This window comes from Populus euphratica, unplaced genomic scaffold (assembly GCF_000495115.2).
Source record: "Populus euphratica unplaced genomic scaffold, PopEup_1.0 scaffold126.1, whole genome shotgun sequence".
In the NCBI taxonomy this organism is placed as follows: domain Eukaryota; kingdom Viridiplantae; phylum Streptophyta; class Magnoliopsida; order Malpighiales; family Salicaceae; genus Populus; species Populus euphratica.
The window spans coordinates 405,257-426,948 of NW_011500016.1; the positions used below are offsets into that span (position 1 = coordinate 405,257).

Here is a 21,692-nt window from a genome sequence, read left to right on the forward strand (position 1 = left end):
AATTCAAGAACATCAATATTACAATTTCTTTATCTTCTAAAACATTAGCTCTAATCATGACAATCTCCATTTTCTACTAATCCTTCATATTTCTAGAACTCTAACACAAACTCTGCAATATTTAATCTAGTTCTTTATAATAATAACCAAGTATAAACCTTTTTCTCATTAACGTTTTCATCTATCTTTTTCTCATTAATGTTTTCATCTTATCCCAAATCTTTATAGGTTCCTTTTCATTTCTCTTTATTTATATAAATAATTAATCCCATCATATAATAGCATAGTCAATAAAATAAATATCAAGAAGTTTTATTTTCTTTACCTTAAAGTAATTATAATAGTAAAAATCAACTCCATTTTATTTTCTCACTTCAAATAAGCTTTCAGATCATTTTTTCTTGAAAAACTAAAATCTTCATCTTAATAATGCCCAAATATTTATCCAAACCATTTTAAAAACTCATATTTCTTATCACCCTTGATTGAATTGCTTAAGCGGTTGAATTTCCTTAGACCTTTGGTTTCAGTGAAAACCCACCACTATGACTGTCATCAAAATTCTTGGCCCTTTTATTTGTATTTTTAGTTATAGATTCTTTCAAAGGTGAATTAGCTCATCTCGCAAACATTTTTCCTTCCAAACCCTTATGGTTTGGCTCATCTTAAAAACTAACTACTTTAGTTCTCAAACTAGCCAACTCATTCATCACTTCAACAAATCCTAAATTTATCAACTCTAATTGTTTTTGTATGGTTAAAGAAACTTCATTTAGGATTATTTCTACCTCTTAGCAGCAGTGATGATCCACTATTAGTTTTCACTCTAAAATGCTCACATTTAGCCTTCACCATTCAATTCTCAAGATTTTAGTTCTTAAGGAATTAGTTCTTAAAAAGTAAAAGATTAATATCTTAATGGCACAACCAAATAATGTAAAAACTCAAAAAATAATAAAGACTAAAAACTATCAATACAAAATTAAGAATATCAACATGAATTCGTATGAAATATAAATGATACAATGACAAAAAAAAAAAATACTATGAAAATAAAAAAAAAACAAAGGAAATAAACAAAAGCACTTTATATATATATATAAGAGAAAAAAATCAATGACGCAAAAATTAGTCATTATATATATATATATATATAAGAGAAAAAACAATGACGTAAAAATTAGTCATTTTTTTTTCAAGTAAAACTCACCTAAATAAACCTAAAGTATCCTAAATCAAGATTTCTTTACAAAAAAAACCCAAGAATCAAGATTTTGTTTTTAGATTTAAAGCAAGTTGTCAAACTCTATATTTTTTCTTAATCAAGATTTGTGGCAAACCTTAAGAATTTCTTTTCTTGTGATTTTCTTTGTTTTTTTATATATAAGACTGTATTAATCACTATTGTAAATAATTTCTTTTTTTGTTAACTTGATATTACAACTAGTTTTTTTAAAAAAAATAAAGAACTGAACAACCATAAAGTATGTACAAACTTGAAGATAGAAATGATATAACCTAATTTAGAGTCTTGCTCTAATATCAACTAATGTGAACCTTATGGATATAAAGATAAAAAAAACTCATATTCAAATCAACTCTTCCTAAGTTTTGAATTGAGATAGATACAATGATAACTTCAATCAAGGCACCAAGACTATAAAAATCAAACCTCCACCCAACACTAATGAAAATACACAAATGAAAAGTATAAAAGACACCACGAAGCTTGATTAACTCTTTGATAAGTTAAAGTAGTTGAATAAAGAACAAAAAAGTATGAGAAAAACATCATATACACAATAATAATTACTAAAATCAAAGTTCATAAAAAAAAAAAACTAAATACAATCTAGGAAACTAATACAATTCTCATATAGTAGCCTTTAGACTTTAACACAATGCCTTTTTATTTTTTGATTTGTCTGAAATTTTAACTCAACATAAAACAAAATCTCTGAAAATTTCTGGTAAAATTACAGCCCACTCTAATAACTAGATAAAAAATATTTTTTTAAAGTAAAATTATATATTAAAAAAATAAATTTCTAACTAATAAAATTAATTAGCTCATGAATTAGATGAATTAGGCTGCTATTGTACACAAATGAAATAGGCTAAAGTCTGATCTTTAGTTGTTTATGTTGCCTGTTTGAGATTCACATTAGTCTAAATATTTTAAATAAATTTATCTTTAAATTTATTTTATTGATTATTAAATAATTACATATATTTTTGGTGTGTAGGGCGTGCAGGTGCGTAATACTTGGAGGCACGAAGTTGAGAGGATTTTGAGGAGAAGTAAGATTGGTGATGAATACTTCATGATGATGAAAGGATGAGATATGGATATATTTTAGATAATGATGTGGTCTTGATGTGTTTTTATTTATTTATTTATGTGTTTTGTGTCCTTTTTATATGAATTTTGATTAAACAATATGCATCTTTGTTTTCAAAATCATCACGTTAATTTTAAAATTAATTTATAATGACCGTGCATAACCTTTATATATATATACACACATATTTGATTTTAAATTTTGAATTTAACCTTGATTTATTTATTTATCAAGATCAAGTTCTTGTTTAGCTGTCATCCATTTTTACTGTAGATTTTAACCTATTATGGATTTGTTCTCATTCATTGCATGCGAGTTTTTGAAATTGATTTTAGGCACCTGCAGATTATATTACATAGGTGTCCATATCATTATTCAATTTGGTTTAATATTTGCAATGCTTTAAAGGAGCGATAGAGGACTAATGTAATTAAACAAACTCTTGCATCAATAATTAGGACATTACTTGCTTGTTTGCCAATATGATTTTTTATTCGTGTTTATTTTTCAATTCGGTTTTACGAGTTGGTCAATAATCATATATCCTAGATAAATAAATGAAAAATATATTTATACGCCATCTTAACATTTTTTTTTATGATGGGGCATGCTTGACTGGGTTTGATAGTTCAAGCATATGCTTTGACCACACTTTTTCAGCTATGTCCCTGGTTTATTGAGTTGCTTGCCAACCTATTTGCACAATTTATTTTTATTTTACTTTGTTTTATTTAATTTGAATAAAATTTAAAAAATTATATACCTTATTATGTTATTTTATTTTTGGTTTGAGGAACTTGATTATCATTTCTTGAATTGTGTGTGCTTGTCATTTGCATACCTCTTTTCTTAAACACTCCTAGTAGGCTAGATAGTTCGGTGTAGAAAATGACTAGAAATGAGGTTTTATAATAGCATGCGACGTAGCTTCCATAAGTAAGATATTATTCTTTTTTATATATAATTAAGATCGTACCATTGCTCTTTGCATAGACTTGTTTTAGATATCTTCATTACCTTAAAACCATGTAGTGATTTCATTTCTTTTTTTCTTTTTTTTCCTTGCAAGTTCTTTGTTTTATGTGTTTTGCAATTAGGATGGAGCAAAAAAAAAATTAAAAAGGTTCAAATTAAAAAAATTATTTTAAAAAAACTAAAATTTTAGTTATTTTACTACTAAAATTATAAATATTTACAAGAAAAAAACCAGAAAAAAAAAACATTTTCTTGCCGGGACCAAAACCCCTATCAACCCTCATGCCTCCATTACTGTTTGTGACAATGATGTGGTATGAATTTCTTCTTAGATTATGAGGGTTTTTTAAAAAACCAATTATCAAATTAATTTGTTGGCTATAATTCTTAGGTTGATGGCTACAAAGTCGACTTTCAAGTGAGTCTCGCTTTTGTATAGGTATATCCTGACAAGAATTTTTAGGCACAAAGGAATTCCATTGACGAGAGCTTTAGAGGTGGATTTGGCATAAAGAAAATATCTTAACAAGAATCATCAAATCAAGGTTGATGCTCTAAACTTTGATAATCCTTCAATGGTGAAGAAGTCTTTGGTGAGGATATGGAAAAAGAGATGGATTCAAAGACTAATAAACCTATGGATATCACCAAAGTTTTGCCCATGAATTTGATATATGACCTATGCTTATGATTCATTGCCATGCATTTTCATTAATATACTTTGTCTTAAATTTTTAGATTTGTTAATGTATTACATGCAAGATTATGGTGTTTGACATATGTATTTAACACATTTGATATTTACGCTTAAAAGCTATCAATGGTTTGTCATTAAAAAATCAAAAAAGGAGATTACTAAACCAAGGAGAACTAGAGAAAAATTATAAGCTGGCCGATCAATGTTTGTATGAACTATCCACTAGTAATTCAACTCCTCCCGCTCCTCTACTCAAAACATCCAAGAAACTGGGATATTGCAACCTGATTTCCATGACTGTGATACTAATATCAGTCTACTTCTTTGTTGAATCTTCTTGATGTTACTCGAAACATCCAAGAAGCCAGGATATTGCAGCCTGATTTCCATGATTGTGATACTGATATCAGTCTACTTCTTTATTGAATCTTCTTGATGGGATACATTCAGTTCAAACTCGGACTACAATAGTGAAACGTGTTTTCTTTTTCCCTTTTCAATCACCAACTTAAATAAAAAATTGTGATGAGAGATGGTGGGTAAACCCGAGCTGTGAACCCCCACAAGCCTAGAAATCCATTGACCTCACATTCTGCCCATAGAATCATGTTAATATTCCAACGTGCTGTGAACCCCCACACGCCTAAAAATCCATTGACCTGACATTATGCCCACAGAATTATGTTAATATTCCAAGTATATCAAAGGAGAACTAGAGAAAAATTATAGTTTTCCCTTGCATACACGTGTGATTTATTCTATTACTTTGCAGTGAAAAAACTCTTCTTCTTAGTCTTCACATGTCCTTATCTCTTTTATATTTAAATTATACCTTTGATCCCCATTTTTATCCTCGAGAGAGTTCCATGAAAGAGGAACTACTTTGTCATTTTTGCATGACTTAAAACTAGGGGTCCAGAGCACTCATATAATTTAAATGGTTAGTGAAACCCGCTTCGGCAAACGTGTTGTGAACCCCCACACGCCTAGAAATCCATTGACCTGACATTATGCCCATATAATTATGTTAATATTCCAAGTATATCAAAGGAGAACTAGAGAAAAATTATAGTTTTCCCTTGCATACACGTGTGATTTATTCTATTACTTTGCAGTGAAAAAACTCTTCTTCTTAGTCTTCACATGTCCTTATCTCTTTTATATTTAAATTATACCTTTGATCCCCATTTTTATCCTCGAGAGAGTTCTATGAAAGAGGAACTACTTTGTCATTTTTGCATAACTTAAAACTAGGGGTCCAGAGCACTCATATAATTTAAATGGTTAGTGAAACCCGGTTCAGCCAAGTGAGTTACTCAGGACCTAGCTAACACGGGACTAGAACTGAGCTAAGTTGTAAAAATAAAAAAAATAAAAAATCTGATGTGACTTGGCTAACCTGACGGGTTGACCCAGCAAAACCTGATTGCAACTTATTATCTTTTATTTTTATTTTTTACTAAAATAACATCGTTTTAATTTAAAAAATTGATCTAGACATCCCAGATGACCCGATAATCTTATCAAAACCTTGAACCCGGACCTTGGACTGGACCAGATCTAAAAATTATGATTAATGATCTTATATTATCATTACCATATAGAATGTTAGATGCAACTCTCGACCTCAAAGATCTATTTTAAGAGCTGTTTGTGTGTTTTTAAACTTCACACACACACACCTTTACTTCACATCGGTCTTGCTTTTGTGTTTATATATTTGACTAGTTAAGATAAGCTAGTATAAGTTTAATTTTACAATTGTTTTCAAGTTATTTAATAAACAAAAGTAAAAAGGACCAAATAAATAAATAAATTAGACCACCTAGATACCAGAGCTTTCAAGCTCCATCACTCAAACACTATTTTTTATATGGTAAAATTCTCAAAAGTTATAATACCTTCTTACCTTAGATATTTTTACCTTAATGTATCATATTTTATTTGCCAACACTAATCTGTTTATTTGTAGATAACTAAATATAAGTCAATTATAAGTTAATTTTCTTTTTATATTAACAAGAACTAATTAAGAAGGGAAAATCACTATTACCCTCATGTTTTTTTCTTTTTTCCGCCTCTTTTTGTGGAAAATCACTATTACCCTCATGTTTTTTCTTTTTTCCGCCTTTTTTTGTTTAACTTTATATATATATATATATAATTTTTATATTTCAATATTGAGTTTACTAGAAATTAGATTTTGTTATTTATTTTAGTTCTTTTTATACGAGGTCATCATGGTCTTGGAAAAATGTCTAAACATTGAATTTGTGCTGAATTTTACTATTATTTACTTTTTTATGTCATATTATTAAATAAAAAATAGTCTATCATATTCCTAAATAAAAAATGTTTAAAAAGTGTAATTATTATAAATTAGACTTTATGATTTATTTTTTATAGGATTATCGCAATATTAGAAAACACATTCTAGTATTGGATTGGTGCTAGGTTTTTTGAGTACATATTATATTATTAAATAAAAAATGATCCCAGAAAAAAAATATAATTATTGAGAATTAAGTTTCATGATTTATTTTGATTTATAGGGTTATGATGGTCTAAGAAAAACATTTCAATATTGAGTTGGTGCTCAGTTTTGCAATAATCTATATTTTTTTTATCATATAATTATATAAAAATAGTTTGAATAAAAACAAAGTTATTAAATTTAAAGGAGCTCATGACTTAGGTTGTGAGTTTAGTAGGTCAACACAGGTTAATCCAATGAGTCATCATCTTTTTTTTTTTTATTTCAAGAAAATATGTCATCTTGAAAATAGTTTTAAAGTCAAACCATATTTTTATGAATCATTCGAGTTTTCTTTAACCTTTCAAGTTATCTAGGTCTCGATGAGACAACTTCCATACAAATTAATTTAAAGCTTGAGCTAGACAATTAGTATGATTGAGAGGTTTCAAGTTCAACTCACCAATTTAGGTTTAATAACAATGTTAAAACATTTCCCTTAATCTATGCATTACGTTTTTACATATAAAAAATTTATGGTCCAACCTCATCGTGTTGCGAGGAATTATCTAATTAATATACAATATATTTATTTCTTTAATTATTTTAGTTAACTTTTATTTAATCAAAATTTAATTTAATTTAATTTTAATAATCTATATCTATTTTCTTTCTTTTTGCTGCACCCATTTTCTTCTCTTTTCTACAATAAACTATTACACATAACTATCTTTGAGCAGAAAAACATAAAAAAGTTGTAAAAGAAATTATAAGTCCATTGCACGTTATATGTTTATTTGATTAAACTCTATAAACTTATGAATATTATAGGAGATTTAATAGGGAGAGTGAGACAATTTATTTTTGAATGATTTAGTTGAATTGAAATTTAATTAAAGTTAAATAAATTTTTAAAAGGAAAAATTAACTCATGAATATTATAGGAGATTTAAAAGGATTGATAAGGTGGAGCTTACATGGCATAAAATATATTGTTAAAAAAAAATATTAAAACTAACTTGATAAGGAAATAAGATTGAAAATACCTTTTTTTTAAATAACTCATTTAAATTAAGTTACATGTGCTAATTGATAATCATTTATTATATTTTGAAAAAAATAGCTTTATATATCTTTATATATATTAAAGATTGTGTCTAATTTATTCTTGGTATACCCAGCATCATGATGATCTCACCCTCTTTCCTAGTAAAGGAAAGCTTTTATTTTTTTGTTATAAAAGGAGGGTTATCTTTCACTTAAAGGAGTTGTTATCTAGTATTACAATCATTAGAACCTTATTTAGTTTCAAAGTTTTAATGAAAGAGACTAGTTATACTAAAAAAAAAAAGAAACTATCACTCTAAAATATCTTACTTAGAGTAAACTACATTGCTACTTATCTTTTATTTATAATGGTCTTTTATGTCTAATTTAATAGTGGTCTATCTACATGAGTGACAACGAGTTTACTATAATGAGTTAAATCTTATGTAGATATTGGTCCAAACTTAATCATTCTAAGGTCTGGTCTATCTATATCACTTCTAATTATTACTATTTTGATAACACTTGATGAGTTGATATATCTATAGCTGATGACTTTTGATTATGACATAACCAATATTTTATCAAGTCATGCTAATGAATAATCAATGAGCTTATGTTGGGCTCGTTGAACCAAACCCAAATCATAAAAAATGCCCATGGATGATGTCTTATTAAAGGTTATTTATCCTATAGAATCTAAGACTCACTTGTCATATATGGTGAATGAAGATTGTATATCTCTATCTTATCCACATAGTGTTTTATTGCTTTTTATTAGTGTTAATATATACCAGTATAATGACTCAGATATGTATGTCCACAACAAGTAGACATCTCATTCAAAACCAAGATTTTCACATCATACATGAATAGACCACATTATCACCCCTAATTGGCACCTAAGAGTAATGGCCTTTAAGGATTCATTTATATTATAAATTATTGATAAATGACTAACCAAAAAAGGTTTAATGCATTTTAAAAGAAGACTTTAATTTTTAAAAATCAAATTACAAGATGAAGTTGTTAATCCCAATCAATATCCAAAGTAATGACTTGTTATAAGTTAATTTATTTTAGAATTTGTAAGTGAATAACATGTTGACAAATGAAGAATTTACTTAAAAATCAAACAAATATGATTGAGAATCAAAGAAGAAATTTGTAAAAATGTTAGAATATTGGCCTATTTTTACATTATAAAACCCAAAGAAAATGTTTGTATATGTGTGAGCATTATTTTTATATATATAAGAAAGCAAACTCATGTATAAATAACATAAAAGAATGACTAAAAACATTAAACATGAACAAGATACAAAATTAAGAAATTCAACTTAAATGCATAAAAACCAAAAGGTCTTAAAAACATATTGAATACATTTATAATGCATATTCATCCATAAAATACAAAAGTTTTGGCTTTTTTTTCTTTCTTTCTTTGTTGTTGTTTTTTCAATAGCCTAGGTTGTAATGTGTTGTTAAGCTTATTGTAAGGGAGAAAAGGAGAGTGGTTATGTCTACATGCTACACCACTCTCCCTTCCCTTTCTTTCTTCTAATGGTAAAGGTGTTGATCATCGCTATCAGTGGAAAGAGATTTATGACCTAGAAAGTTTGGCTATCATGCTATTTTTTTTCTTTGGCAATTTTTAAATTGTTCTTTTTTTAATTTTTCATGTTTCTTTTACAAGAAAGGGCTAGAAAAATTGGCTAGATGATAAAGAGAGATGAGAAAGAGGTTAGTGTTATTGTTGTGTTGGCTAGAATAGTGGTGGTTAGGTGAAATCCAGTGAGGAAGAGAAACAAGAGAGATATGGGTTAGGTTTTTGCAAGGGAAAAGATAACTAGTTTCTCTTCTCTCTTTTCTCTTTTATGCTATTTTTTTCTCTAAATTCTCCCCCCCACCACTTTTTCTTTTTCCCTCTTGCTCTCACTTTCTCTTTATCTTTTCTTATGGTGACTAGGGTTTTTTGGTGAAAGAGATAAGGTTAAGGATTTGTTTTGTGAGAGAGATAAAGTTAGGTTTTTTTATGGGTTTGTTTTTTATGTGAGTGGCTAGGTTTTGTCTCCTCTCTTTCTCACCTTTTTTTTTCCTCCCTCTTTAGCTTTTATTGGCTAATTGTTTTCTAAAAGATGCCAACAAGATAGAAATAGTAAAAAAAAAATATAAAATAGGCATTTGATGACTAAAATGCATAAAAAAATATCTTTTTTTTTTTATTATTTTCTTGCTTTTCTTTTTTCCAAATACTAGGAAAATATTTGAAAATGGGGTCAAATTTTTTATTATAACATTTGCCCTCTCTTTATAATATTTATGATACAAAGTCTTATGAAAAATATTTTTTAGTAGGCTCTTTATAATAAGCTTGTAAAGAAAAAATGGTGTTTATGAAAGCTTTTGAAAAACTATAAGAGTCTAGAAGAGACTTTGCTTAGCAATTTCTTTCTGAAGTTTCAGCTACTTAGAAACGTGACCTATCTCTTGGCTTAGTAATCACTTACATGACCATCGTTACAGTTGAGTTGAAATCTTTTAATAGTAAGATGAAATATTTCATTATATAAGTTGAATTATATCATATGATGATTTTCTTGGTATTTGTTTAATGTCTAATGATGCAAGACTTAGATTTTATAGGATTTCTTGGTATAGTTTGAAGTTCGATGCAAGACTAGTTTTTTGGTACAGGTTAAATTCTGTCATAAGATAAAATTCTTAGTACTGGTTTGAATTCGAGTGATGGAGGATCAACTTCTTTGTATTTATTTGAAATTTAATGACTCAAGTACAACTTTTAGTGATAGTTTGAATTCCATTGATGCATGATCAACTTCTTTATATTTATTTGAAATTGAATGACTCGAGTATAATTTCTGGTGATGGTTTGAATTCTAGTTATGCAAAATCAACTTCTACATAAATTTCTGGTGATGGTTTAAACTCCAACAACATGGGATCATCTTTAAGACAAACTTTTGGTGATGCTTTGAACTCCACGGATGTAGGTATATCCTCTGGATAAATGTTTGGTGATGATTTGAATTCCAAGGATGTAGGACCACTTTTTAGACAAACATCTAGTGATAGTTTGAATTCCAATTATGTAGGGTCATCTTTTAGTACTAGTTTGAAATCCATTAACTCAAGACCATTTTTGTAAACAATTTTTTAGTGATGGCTTGAATTTCACCAATAAAAGATCAACTTCTAAATAATTTATAGTGATAGTTTGAATTTCATTGACATAATATCAACTTCTGAATAACTTCTAGTGATGGTTTTAACTTCATCAATGCAAGATCAACTTCTAAATAACTTTTGGTTATGGTTTGAACTCTACTAATATAGGATTGACTTTTGGTGATGGTTTGGGTTCCATCAACACAAGATCAACTACTGAATGACTTCAAGTAATAGTTTGAACTCCACCAAAGCATGATTAACTTTTAATGTTGGTTTAAGATCTAGTAACTTAAGGATAATTTCTAAAAAAAAATAAGATTCTCTATACAGGTTTGAGATGGAATTATGATTTCATATATGGTTGTTTTAAGACTAATTATTTTAAGGTTTGGTTCATCTATTTCACTTCTAGTTATTACCATTTTAAGGTTAGTTTTTAGGTTAATTAAAATGTTTATAGCTAGTGATTCTTAATCATAACTTATGATCAATAATTTATTAAGTTATACCAATGAGTAACCAATGAACTTATGCTAGGCTTATTAAACCCAACCCAAATCCTAGGAAAAGTTTATAGACAACACCTTATTAAGTTCATCTATCTTATAGTACCCAAGATTCATTTCTAATATTTGCTTTATAAAGATTATATGCCCTAGTCCTATCTAATCAGTGTCTTATTTCTTTTTATTAATGGTAGTGCATGTTAGTGTCCTGACTCGTATATATACATCCATGGTAAATGAACAACTTATTCAAAGCCAAGATTTTCACATCACACATGAATGAACTATATTTTACCTCCAATCGACACCTAAAAGTAATGACATTTAAGAGTTCATTTACATTAGAAAACATTGATGAATGACTAACTAAAAAATATTTCATTCATTTTAAAAGAAAATTTTAATTTTAACAATCAAATTACAAAATGAAGGTGCTACTCTTAATAAACATCCAAAGTTATGACTTGCTATATTACTTTAGACATGGTAGGTGAATAATACGTTGAAAATTAACAATTTTACTTAAAAATTAAAGAAACATTATAAAGAATCAAATGAGGAGTTTATAAAAACATTGAAATGTAAGCCTTTTAAAGGCTTTTTAGCATGAGTCAAAACCTTAGTGTATTTTATAAATAAATTATAAAACCCAATGTAAATATACATATAAGTCTGGATATTATTATTTTATAAGAAAACAAACTGATGCATAAATAATACAAAAGAATGATTAAGAACATTAAATATGAACAAGATATAAAATTAAAGGATTCAGCCTAAATGCATAAAAACCAAAAGGTCTTGAAAACATATTAAATAGATTCGCAATGCAAGTTCATCCATGAAATACATTGAATACATTTGCATTGTTTGAATTAGACCTTAGAATGGTAGGTTCATTTTGCTCTTTATTTTAATTTTTTGAAAAGCAATATTGATGTTAATTCAATAGAAAGGTAATCAAAAATTACAAGATAGATGCAAAATTCTGACTTTTTGAAAAGATAATAAAATAAAAATTACAAAATAGATACGTGAATGACCGAAATACATCAAAAATATAATTTTAGAATTTTTTATCTTTTTTTAATTTTATTTAAAAAAAAATTAAAATTTAGTTTATAACAATTCATGAATATTTAATTTCATTCAGTATCTTTAATTTTGTTTTTTAAAAAAAATTCACAAAGTACATCATGTGACATGAACATGATTGAATTTATATTGTTTTTAGATTTTCACCCAAAAACTAATGAAAGCATATCATGTGACATATGCATGACAAAATTTATATTTTTCTTAGATTTTCACATAAAAACAAATGACAATATATCATATGACATGTGCATGACCAAATTTATAGTTTATATATTTAAAATGTTTTTTATTTGAAAAATTAAAAAAATAAAATGCTAGATTTCTTTTTCAAAACTTACCATCTCTGAAATGGATTACACATGCAACTTATTAAAATTAAATTTAGATTTATTGTACCCTAATCAAAATATCAAATTTTATTCTCTTATAGATTTATTGTACCCAATTAAAATATCAAATTTTATTCTCTTAATTGTACTCTTATTTTTAAGATGTATTTTTAACGTATAAATTTCGAACTTGATCATGTGCAAATTATATAATGTACTTGCATTAATTTTGACAAGAAACATTTAATGAAATAATAGATTAGAGACACTATAGCTTTTTTAAAAAATAGAATGAATGTAATTAATGACATTGTAAGGATAGACTAAAAATAATTTTAAAAATGTATGAATATATGGAATTATTTCTCCTTAATTTGATATAATTCTCATTTCCATATTTATATATTATTTATGTTTTAAAAAATCATTTAAATTATATATCAAACTTAATATAGTTCTAAAATTAGCATACATGGTTTAATTTAAATAGATGGTGTGTGAATTACATGGTATGAATTACAATGAATATCCTTAAATTAAAGGTAATAAGTGATATCCTATTAATTATTTAATAAGATATACTTCAAAAAATAAATAAATAAATATAAGTAAGAGAAGAAAATAAAATTTATAACCAATTAAAAACAATAAAAATATTATATTTTAAAAGTAAGAGAAGAAAATAAAATTTTTAACCAATTAAAAACAATAAAAATATTATATTTTAAATGGACACACAAAAGACAACTCCTTGCACGCTATAAAATTTCTGGTTATCTTACATGGAGTTTTAAAAGACGAGACCCGCTTGGGGGCAAGAAAAAGGCACCACGTAAATAAATAAGAAGAAAAGTTTGAGGCGGCGCCTTACGCATAAAAGGAAGGAGGGGCGCGAATCTGGACGATGTTTCTGGTTCTGGTTTTTCTTCTACAAAAACAAGTCAAGTAGGTGGTAAGTAATTAAAGAGGGGTTGCCGTCGCTCCTCGATATCATTATTTTAGCATACAATTGTCCTTCTCTTCTTCTTCTTAACCAACAACAACATTACGTTGAGATTCAGATTGCGTGTCTGGAACCGCAGAATTAGGATAGAACCCAAACCAAACCAACCTATCTTCGTAAATGTTTGAGTTTTGGGTTGTTTATGGTTAGTTAAGACATGAGTTTTTGTGTGTGTTTTTTCACTGGATGTCCGGCAGAAAATTAAAGGGTGTGTGTCCTTATAAAGAAAAAAAAATTATATGATGGATACCAAAAGTGGGTTTTAAGTCGTGGGCTAACAGTTTCTTTGTTTGCGTTTGTTTCTGCTAGAAATTAAATGACAACGAGTATAGCTGGTGGAAGCAGCAACCTCCACTACCGGTTAAGTTTCCGCCAGGCTAAAGGTTGTAGACAAGCTTCTTGGATTTCCAGTTTGACATTCAATGGATGCTTGCGGAATGAGATTTCATGGTATAATTGTTATGAATCTTGGTTTTACCATTTAATTCTTGACTTACAGTACGTTGATTTACGTTGTTGTTAATTTGTCTGTTTGTTTGCACATGCTATTTTCCTTGCTTTGTAATCCCGTATTTTCTAAGAGGATTGCTGGTAGTCTTTACATGTTTGTATGTAGTTGAGGGCACAGCTACTCTCGGAAAAGATTTTCACAATATAATCGTACAAGCCTCTGATCTGGCTATTTATTTATTTATGAAGTTGTTCCCTATTACTGCCTTGTAGTTATAGAGACATCCCTTTAGCTGCATCAATGGTGGATGGCAGCCATCAATGGCCAACTTGCAAACCCACACATGCAGAAAAGATGATTTCTTTGTTTCTCTTTAAGATTTTTTTCTCTTTTGCCTCTATGGTGTTTGTTGAATAGACCACCAGAGAAAGACAAGTTTAGAGTCGATTTCAACTTTGTGGTGTTTATGTCACTAAGATGATTACTCCGCTATAGAATTGCTTGGTGAGGAGACGGCTGCCAGACATGTCTCTTTCTTCTGAAAATAAAGTATACTGGATAATGGTTCTTATTTGTGTCCTGATCTTCGTTATTCTGGATTACATTTCATATAATTGCTTTCCTGACATTATGTCGATTTCGGGAGTAATCTTCCAGGTCAGATGGGCTATCGAAGTTGTTGCAGTTCCAGAGATGTAAATTTTCCCGATCTACCATTAGCAAAAACTGGAAACCTCTTGGAACAAGAAAAGTAAGTGTATCATCTTGCTTGAGAGATAGTACAGTTAAGTACTTTGATTTTGCTGTAATTGGAAGTGGAGTTGCTGGTCTGCGCTATGCTCTTGAAGTTGCAAAATATGGAACTGTTGCAGTCATTACTAAGGCTGAGCCTCATGAGAGCAATACAAACTATGCCCAAGGTGGTGTTAGTGCAGTGCTGTCCCCATCAGACTCTGTGGAGAGTCACATGCAGGATACTATGGTAGCAGGTGCTTATCTATGTGATGAGGAGACTGTCAGAGTAAGATTCAGAATTATTAACGCTGTGAATCGTATATTGTGCGTAAACTGATAATTGCAGTCTGTTGACTTTGAAGAATTTTATTGAATATATGCTGAATTTCTGTGAATTTAGAACATGCAATGAAAGGTTTGTAGGAGCACTTTCTCTAAAGCTTGTATGTGCATTGTGAGACATATTTACTGATTGTTAATTAAATAAATTCTCTGCTTCTTTACTGTGTTTTTCATTATGTTTGTACTTTGTCTAGGTTGTCTGCACAGAAGGACCTGACAGAATTAGAGAATTGATAGCTATGGGTGCAATGTTTGATCATGGGGAGGATGGAAACTTGCACCTAGCAAGGGAAGGGGGTCACTCTCACCATAGAATTGTTCATGCTGCTGATATGACCGGAAGGGAGATTGAGCGAGCTCTGCTGGAGGCGGTTGTCAATGATCCTAATATCTCTGTGTTTGAGCACCATTTTGCCATAGATTTGCTAACTTCTCAGGTTCGCATTTTAACGTTTTTTTTTTTTTTAATAAAATCATGCGGTCTTAGACACTCTTATATGGTAAGCTTTAGTTGAATTGTTTCTAAAAGTATTTAAAGGCAAAAGGTAGCTAAAAGGCGTTAAGCTTGTAAAATTCCTGAGATGCTAGGCGCACGTCTAAGTGCTCGCTCGAATGAACCAAGGCGATATGCAATAGATTAAAAAAAATGTATTTTATACATATATATATATATATGTATCCAAATTAAAATTAGATCTTTAGAAAATAAAAAAATTTATAAAATACCATAACATAGTAAAAAAAGTTATATTTTTCACCCTTAAAACAAAATAAGATAATATAAAGTTGTAAGTAATCAAATAGATTGAAAAGAAAACTTAAATATCATCATTATTCATTAATCTTCAAAAACATCTCCGTCCATGCTTCTTGTTCTATATGACTTTGTTCAATGCAAAGTGTGGCTGGTGTTTCTTTTTAAGTGTCCTTCCTTGAGTGTATGTCCCCTACTTTAAATGGTTTTTATTCTTTCTTTTATCCTAATCTTTGTTCTTTACAACAATACCCCAAAGTTGTTACTTGTGGTAAATTAAAAAAAAAAGACAAATAGGTCAAAACATAAATCAGTTAAAAAAAGAAAAAGAAAAATCCAATAGAAAAACAAGTATTTTAATCAGGTGCCTGCTTTAATGCCTGGCGCCTACTCAGGAGGCGCTCGCCTAGGCAGTGCTTCATTGAAATTCATTGCCCAAGGCTAATAAAGGTGTTGTGGATGGCCTGGAGCGCCACTTAACAACACTGAAAGTATCATAATATTATCTTTAATATATTATTTTAAAATTGAGTGACTGAGTGAATGTATTGACATTTCCATGAATTCACTTATCTGCATTCGGTTATATAAAGTTGAGTGTCCATAGCAGTGTGAATACTACAATGAGCTTTTTGTTTGACATATGGTGGGAAGAGAAGTTAACTCAAAATATCAACGAATAGTAAATATAATGGCTAGAAGTATAATAAAATTGATGCTGGAACTAGAAAAATAGGTTCATGGTTGGTAGACAACCTCCAAAATGTAAATTGATTGATAATAATAAGAGACATGTCTGAAAAATAGGACTAAATCCAAATACTAACAGGAAAAGGACTCCTAATAGTGAATCCAAATGACATAAGGATTCCTAAACTAAATAAAAAAACAAAATTACCAAGTATTAGTTCTTACAAAAGCTCCTGCTTCATTGTTGCTGAAATTGCAGGATGGTCCTGACATGGTTTGTCATGGTGTGGACACTTTGAACACTGAAACTCAACAGGTGATGACCGGTTCATTTAATCAGGACTCAGTTTATATTTTACTATTGAAGAAGTTGTAGCTTTATCCTGAAAATCTTATTTACCCTCTCATTCCAGGTGGTTCGATTTATTTCAAAGGTGACTTTACTTGCATCGGGTGGGGCTGGGCATATCTACCCATCCACCACAAATCCTCCGGTAACTATAACTTTTTTAAATGCTGTTCCCCATTAGTATTTTGCTTCATCAGATAGTTTTTATTACACCTTGTGTTCTTATAGGTGGCAACAGGAGATGGAATGGCTATGGCTCACCGAGCTCAAGCTGTGATTTCCAACATGGAGTAAGTAGACACTCATTGAATATTATCAGGAAAAGGAATATTTTCCAGTCATTTCAATCCTTATCTCTAGTATTGGTGACATAAATTGACAATCTGTGACTGCTTGTACTATTCTGAGGAATGTGGAAGGAATCTAAATGAATTCATGTCTTTAATATTATCAAGATGTGGAAGGAATCTAAATGTGTACAAGATCACTTTCAGATGGTTTGATGTCAAAGATGGAATATCTGCCAGATAATTTATCCTTTAATATTATCAAGTAAGCTTAAAATGATCTGGATGATTAGCTATGGAAGACCTAAACGATGATTTTGTTCTCATGTTACTTGTAGTAAATATGTGTTCACTACCTGTTAGAGGTGGGATACATAAATTGGTAAGCTTTTTTTATTGAAATCTGCCAAGCCATTTATATTTAGGAGAGTCATTGCTTTCCTTTGGTATTTAAATACCATGTATCATTTTATTTGGCTTAGGAAATTTCCCATCAGGTATCTCATCCCTGCTTATCTTGTACTTTCCAGTAGATAATTGGAGTCATGTTAACTGGGATCTTTCTTTCCTTCTTTTTTCTGATTGGATCTTAGTAACCTACACTTCTGTATTTTTGTTTCTTTCAGATTCGTGCAGTTCCACCCAACTGCTTTAGCTGATGAAGGGCTTCCCATAAAACCAATCAAAGCTCGAGAAAACGCATTTCTCATCACTGAAGCTGTAAGGGGTGATGGAGGCATCCTCTATAACCTAGACTGGGAAAGATTCATGCCCCTGTATGATGAGAGAGCTGAGCTAGCTCCTAGGGATGTAGTGGCGAGGAGCATAGATGACCAGCTTAAGAAGCGTTGTGAGAAGTATGTGCTACTTGATATTAGTCACAAGCCTAGAGAGAAGATTCTCTCTCACTTCCCCAACATAGCTGCTGAGTGCCTCCAGTATGGCCTGGATATAACCCGCCAACCAATTCCTGTGGTTCCTGCTGCCCATTACATGTGTGGTGGAGTCCGTGCCGGGCTTCAGGGGGAGACAAACGTGCAGGGCCTCTATGTGGCAGGTGAGGTTGCATGCACTGGTTTGCACGGAGCAAACCGACTTGCTAGCAATTCATTGCTGGAAGCACTAGTTTTTGCTCGAAGAGCTGTTCAGCCATCAATCGATCACATGAAGAGCTCTAGCCTTGATCTCAGTGCTTCAAATTGGTGGGCCAGACCAGTAGTACCCAATTCACTTGGGAGCAATGTAATGGACAACGTATCGAGGAAGACAAGGGAAGTGAGGAGAGAGTTGCAGTCAATCATGTGGAAGTACGTGGGGATTGTCCGGTCAACAACAAGGCTTGAAACTGCGGAGGGAGAAATCAGTGAGTTAGAGGCCCAGTGGGAGAAGTACTTATTCGAGGAAGGATGGGAGCAGACAATGGTGGGGCTTGAGGCTTGTGAAATGAGAAACCTCTTTTGTTGTGCAAAGCTGGTTGTGAGCAGTGCACTCTCTAGGCATGAAAGCCGCGGGCTGCACTATACGATTGATTTTCCTGATGTGGAGGAAAGTAAGAGGCTACCAACAGTCATTCTTCCATCCCTTGTGAATAATACATGGAGCTCACGACAGCTACACAAGCAGGTCATTTTTTAGGATTTACACGAGTATTCGATTGATCGTTCACATGAAAATTTGTTTTTGAAAGCCTTTGGCAAGAAATAAAATGTGGCTTCTGCAGCATTTGGGCAGCCTACAACTGTGTGTTCAATTTGTACAATATATTTGATCGTTCACTTGAAGATTTGCTCTTGAAAGCCTTTGGCAAGAAATATAAGGTGCCTTGCAGGATTGAGGCGGCCAATGAAAGAATCCAAGATGAAAATACGGTTTCGCATTTTCGTTGCCGATTTTCAGTTGGCATAAAAAGTATCGACGCCGGTTCATTTTGAAGTTTTGTCTCGGAGTTAGTATGAAGACGAAAAAAGCTTTTATATAAATACTTATTTTTTATATAAACTAGTTACGTGAGCAATGTTAGTTAGATATTCTTATTTTTTATAAAATAATTGTATATATAGGATTTTTCAAGGCATTTATGAAGTTTAAAAAACTTAGTTCAAATTAAGAATTTTATGTGAGTATAAAATCAAATAAATAAAAAATTATTAATAATATGTAAAAATAAAACTTAAAAAATCAAGAAACATTGGGATATTTAATCTTAAAAGATATATTTATTTATTTGGTTGTATTTGTTAAATTTAATTATTAAAATATTTTTTATTAAACCACACAATAATAAAAATATAGACAAATTAAATTGATTGAATAAAAAAAATCATCCATACAAAATATAAAATAAAATTATAGATGAATAAAAAAAGTTTTCAAATTTAAATGCAAAACTAAAAAAAATTATCTAAAAGAGGCTCTTCAAACAAAATAAAAAAGAGTTTACTAATTTAAACATAAATTAAAATAATTTATAGAAAAAACTATATAAAACAATAATTAAATTAAAAAAAAACTAGAAATAAAACAAAGGTCAAACGTTGTTGGGCGTGGAAAATCAGATCAGCTCGCCTAGCCTATTTTGTTGTTAGGCGTGGAAAGTCAAACTAACTCGCCTGGCTTATTTTGTGAAGGCATGTGCTAGGTGGCCCTTAATTTTTTTCGTTTGCAATTGAGGCCGATAACTCCACCTAAAATGTTTTTAGAAAAAAAATTAGACAATTACTTATCTAATTTGCCCAAATTTCAGCCATTATAGTGGCTGAAAAATAAGGCTTAAGTTTTTTTACCTAAAAACTCATTTTTCAACTCATTGTTTTATCTGAAACACCTGTAAAATACCGTAGAAACCGTGATAAACCTATATATAGCCTCAAAACATAACAAAAAAAATCTCAAAAAATTAAAAACCAACCTGAGCTTATATATGGTTTTTCACAAACTTTAAAGATAAAAAAACACTTAATATAAACACCTCTTATCAAATGGAACTGTTTAACACAAATATCATTTGTTTTTTTGGCCTAAATTGGTGTCAATGACACTTTTCTCTCTCTACAACTAGAATCTAACAACCTCTCTCTCTTCTCTCTCAACTAGGGACCAAAAATGAACTTTTACACCAAAATTAAATTGGAAAAATATTAAGGTACTTAAATTGTGTAATTTGCATGATTTTTAAAGTTTAAGAACCAAAGTGCATTTTTTGTGAAACGTATAGTACACCTCTTTATGTTTGACGCCTTTTTCATTTTGATCTATCTTCTTTCAACCTCGTCCTTTAATAAGAAATCAAAATGAATTTAAATCACTAGAAAAAAAAGAGTTTAAGGATCGATTTGAAAAAAAATAAAAATTTACGCAACTCATCCCTAATAATATATGAGAGGATAATCAATAAAGCTTTACAAAGTGAAAAACTCACATCTTTCAAAGTTATACTTCATATTATCTCAACTTGTATATAACACTTTATGTAACTAAATAAATATTTACCTATACAAAATTATTAAGTTGACACCTTTTTTAGAATATTTACATATAGATACATGTCCCCGTAACAACAGGTTAAATCATTCTTTTAAAAACACAAAAAAAAAATGTAAATGGGTTGCAATATTTTAAAATGGAAAAAAAATCAATCAAAAATTAATAATAAATTCAAAATCTAATGTAAATTGAATGACAACATTTTTAAAAGATTAAGTATCTTTATAAATATCTAGGATATTTATAATATATTTATATTAAATATCTTATAACTTAGATATTATGAAATATTTATATAAAATAAAAATTAGAAATTAGAAATTTCTCAAGGTATTTATCATAAGAAAGTCTCTATAAACAAATATCTTTAATAGCATAAAATGGTCATAGCTTATCTTTCTAGAACTGGTGCTTTTTACAGGTGTCACTAGTCCCACCAAATCCTCTAGTTCTAGTTTTATTAGCACATGAAAAATGCTTACAATCTTTCTCCTAAGAATTTTTTCCAGCTCCCTTACACTCCTAGAACTCCTAGATAGATCTATTTATATAGACTTTTTTTAGAGAAATATCTTAAGAAATATCTAAGTTTTAATATATTTCATATAAATATCTAAGTTATAAGATATTTTATAGAGATGTATACATTGAATAAAACACTATAGTTTTTTCTTTTATCATCACTTGCTAATGAAAAAAATATTACGAGTATATGACGGAATAAAAAAATTGCTAAGAATAATAGTTTTATAAATTAAAAAAAATAAAATGACCATAACTTTTAATTAAAAAAAATGACTAGAACCATCATGTATATGAATAGACATGTAAGAAGCATAAAAATTTTATCAAATAAAATTGGCTCATTATAAAATGTATTAAAAGCTATAATGTTTGTTGATATTCATTTTTTGTTCCCACATAAATATAAAAAATATT

The 21,692-nt window shown here is 29.5% G+C and overlaps 1 protein-coding gene across 4 annotated transcripts; it reads left to right on the forward strand.

Annotated features, from left to right (window-relative positions):
- Positions 1-13,466: 13,466 nt before the first annotated feature.
- Positions 13,467-19,051, forward strand: AO (L-aspartate oxidase). 4 transcript variants are annotated; one of them, XM_011049016.1, is made up of 9 exons: positions 13,467-13,611; positions 13,721-13,778; positions 13,972-14,112; positions 14,771-15,134; positions 15,385-15,627; positions 16,894-16,950; positions 17,048-17,128; positions 17,212-17,273; positions 17,897-19,051. In XM_011049016.1, the coding sequence occupies exons 3-9, from the start codon at positions 13,979-13,981 to the stop codon at positions 18,903-18,905; spliced, it is 1,950 nt and encodes a 649-aa protein (XP_011047318.1). In that variant the 5' UTR covers positions 13,467-13,611; positions 13,721-13,778; positions 13,972-13,978; the 3' UTR covers positions 18,906-19,051. The 4 variants fall into 4 exon arrangements, with proteins under 4 accessions (XP_011047318.1, XP_011047317.1, XP_011047319.1 ...); XM_011049015.1 differs by having other exon boundaries at positions 13,467-13,778; XM_011049017.1 differs by lacking the exon at positions 13,721-13,778.
- The last annotated feature ends 2,641 nt before the right edge of the window (positions 19,052-21,692 follow it).

Coding starts and splice junctions, on each gene's coding strand:
- AO (XM_011049015.1), top strand. CDS start 13,979: ATGACAACGAGTATAGCTGGTGGAAGCAGCAACCTCCACTACCGGTTA. Junction 14,113..14,770: donor TTGCGGAATGAGATTTCATG/GTATAATTGTTA, acceptor GTAATCTTCCAG/GTCAGATGGGCTATCGAAGT. Junction 17,274..17,896: donor GCTGTGATTTCCAACATGGA/GTAAGTAGACAC, acceptor TGTTTCTTTCAG/ATTCGTGCAGTTCCACCCAA.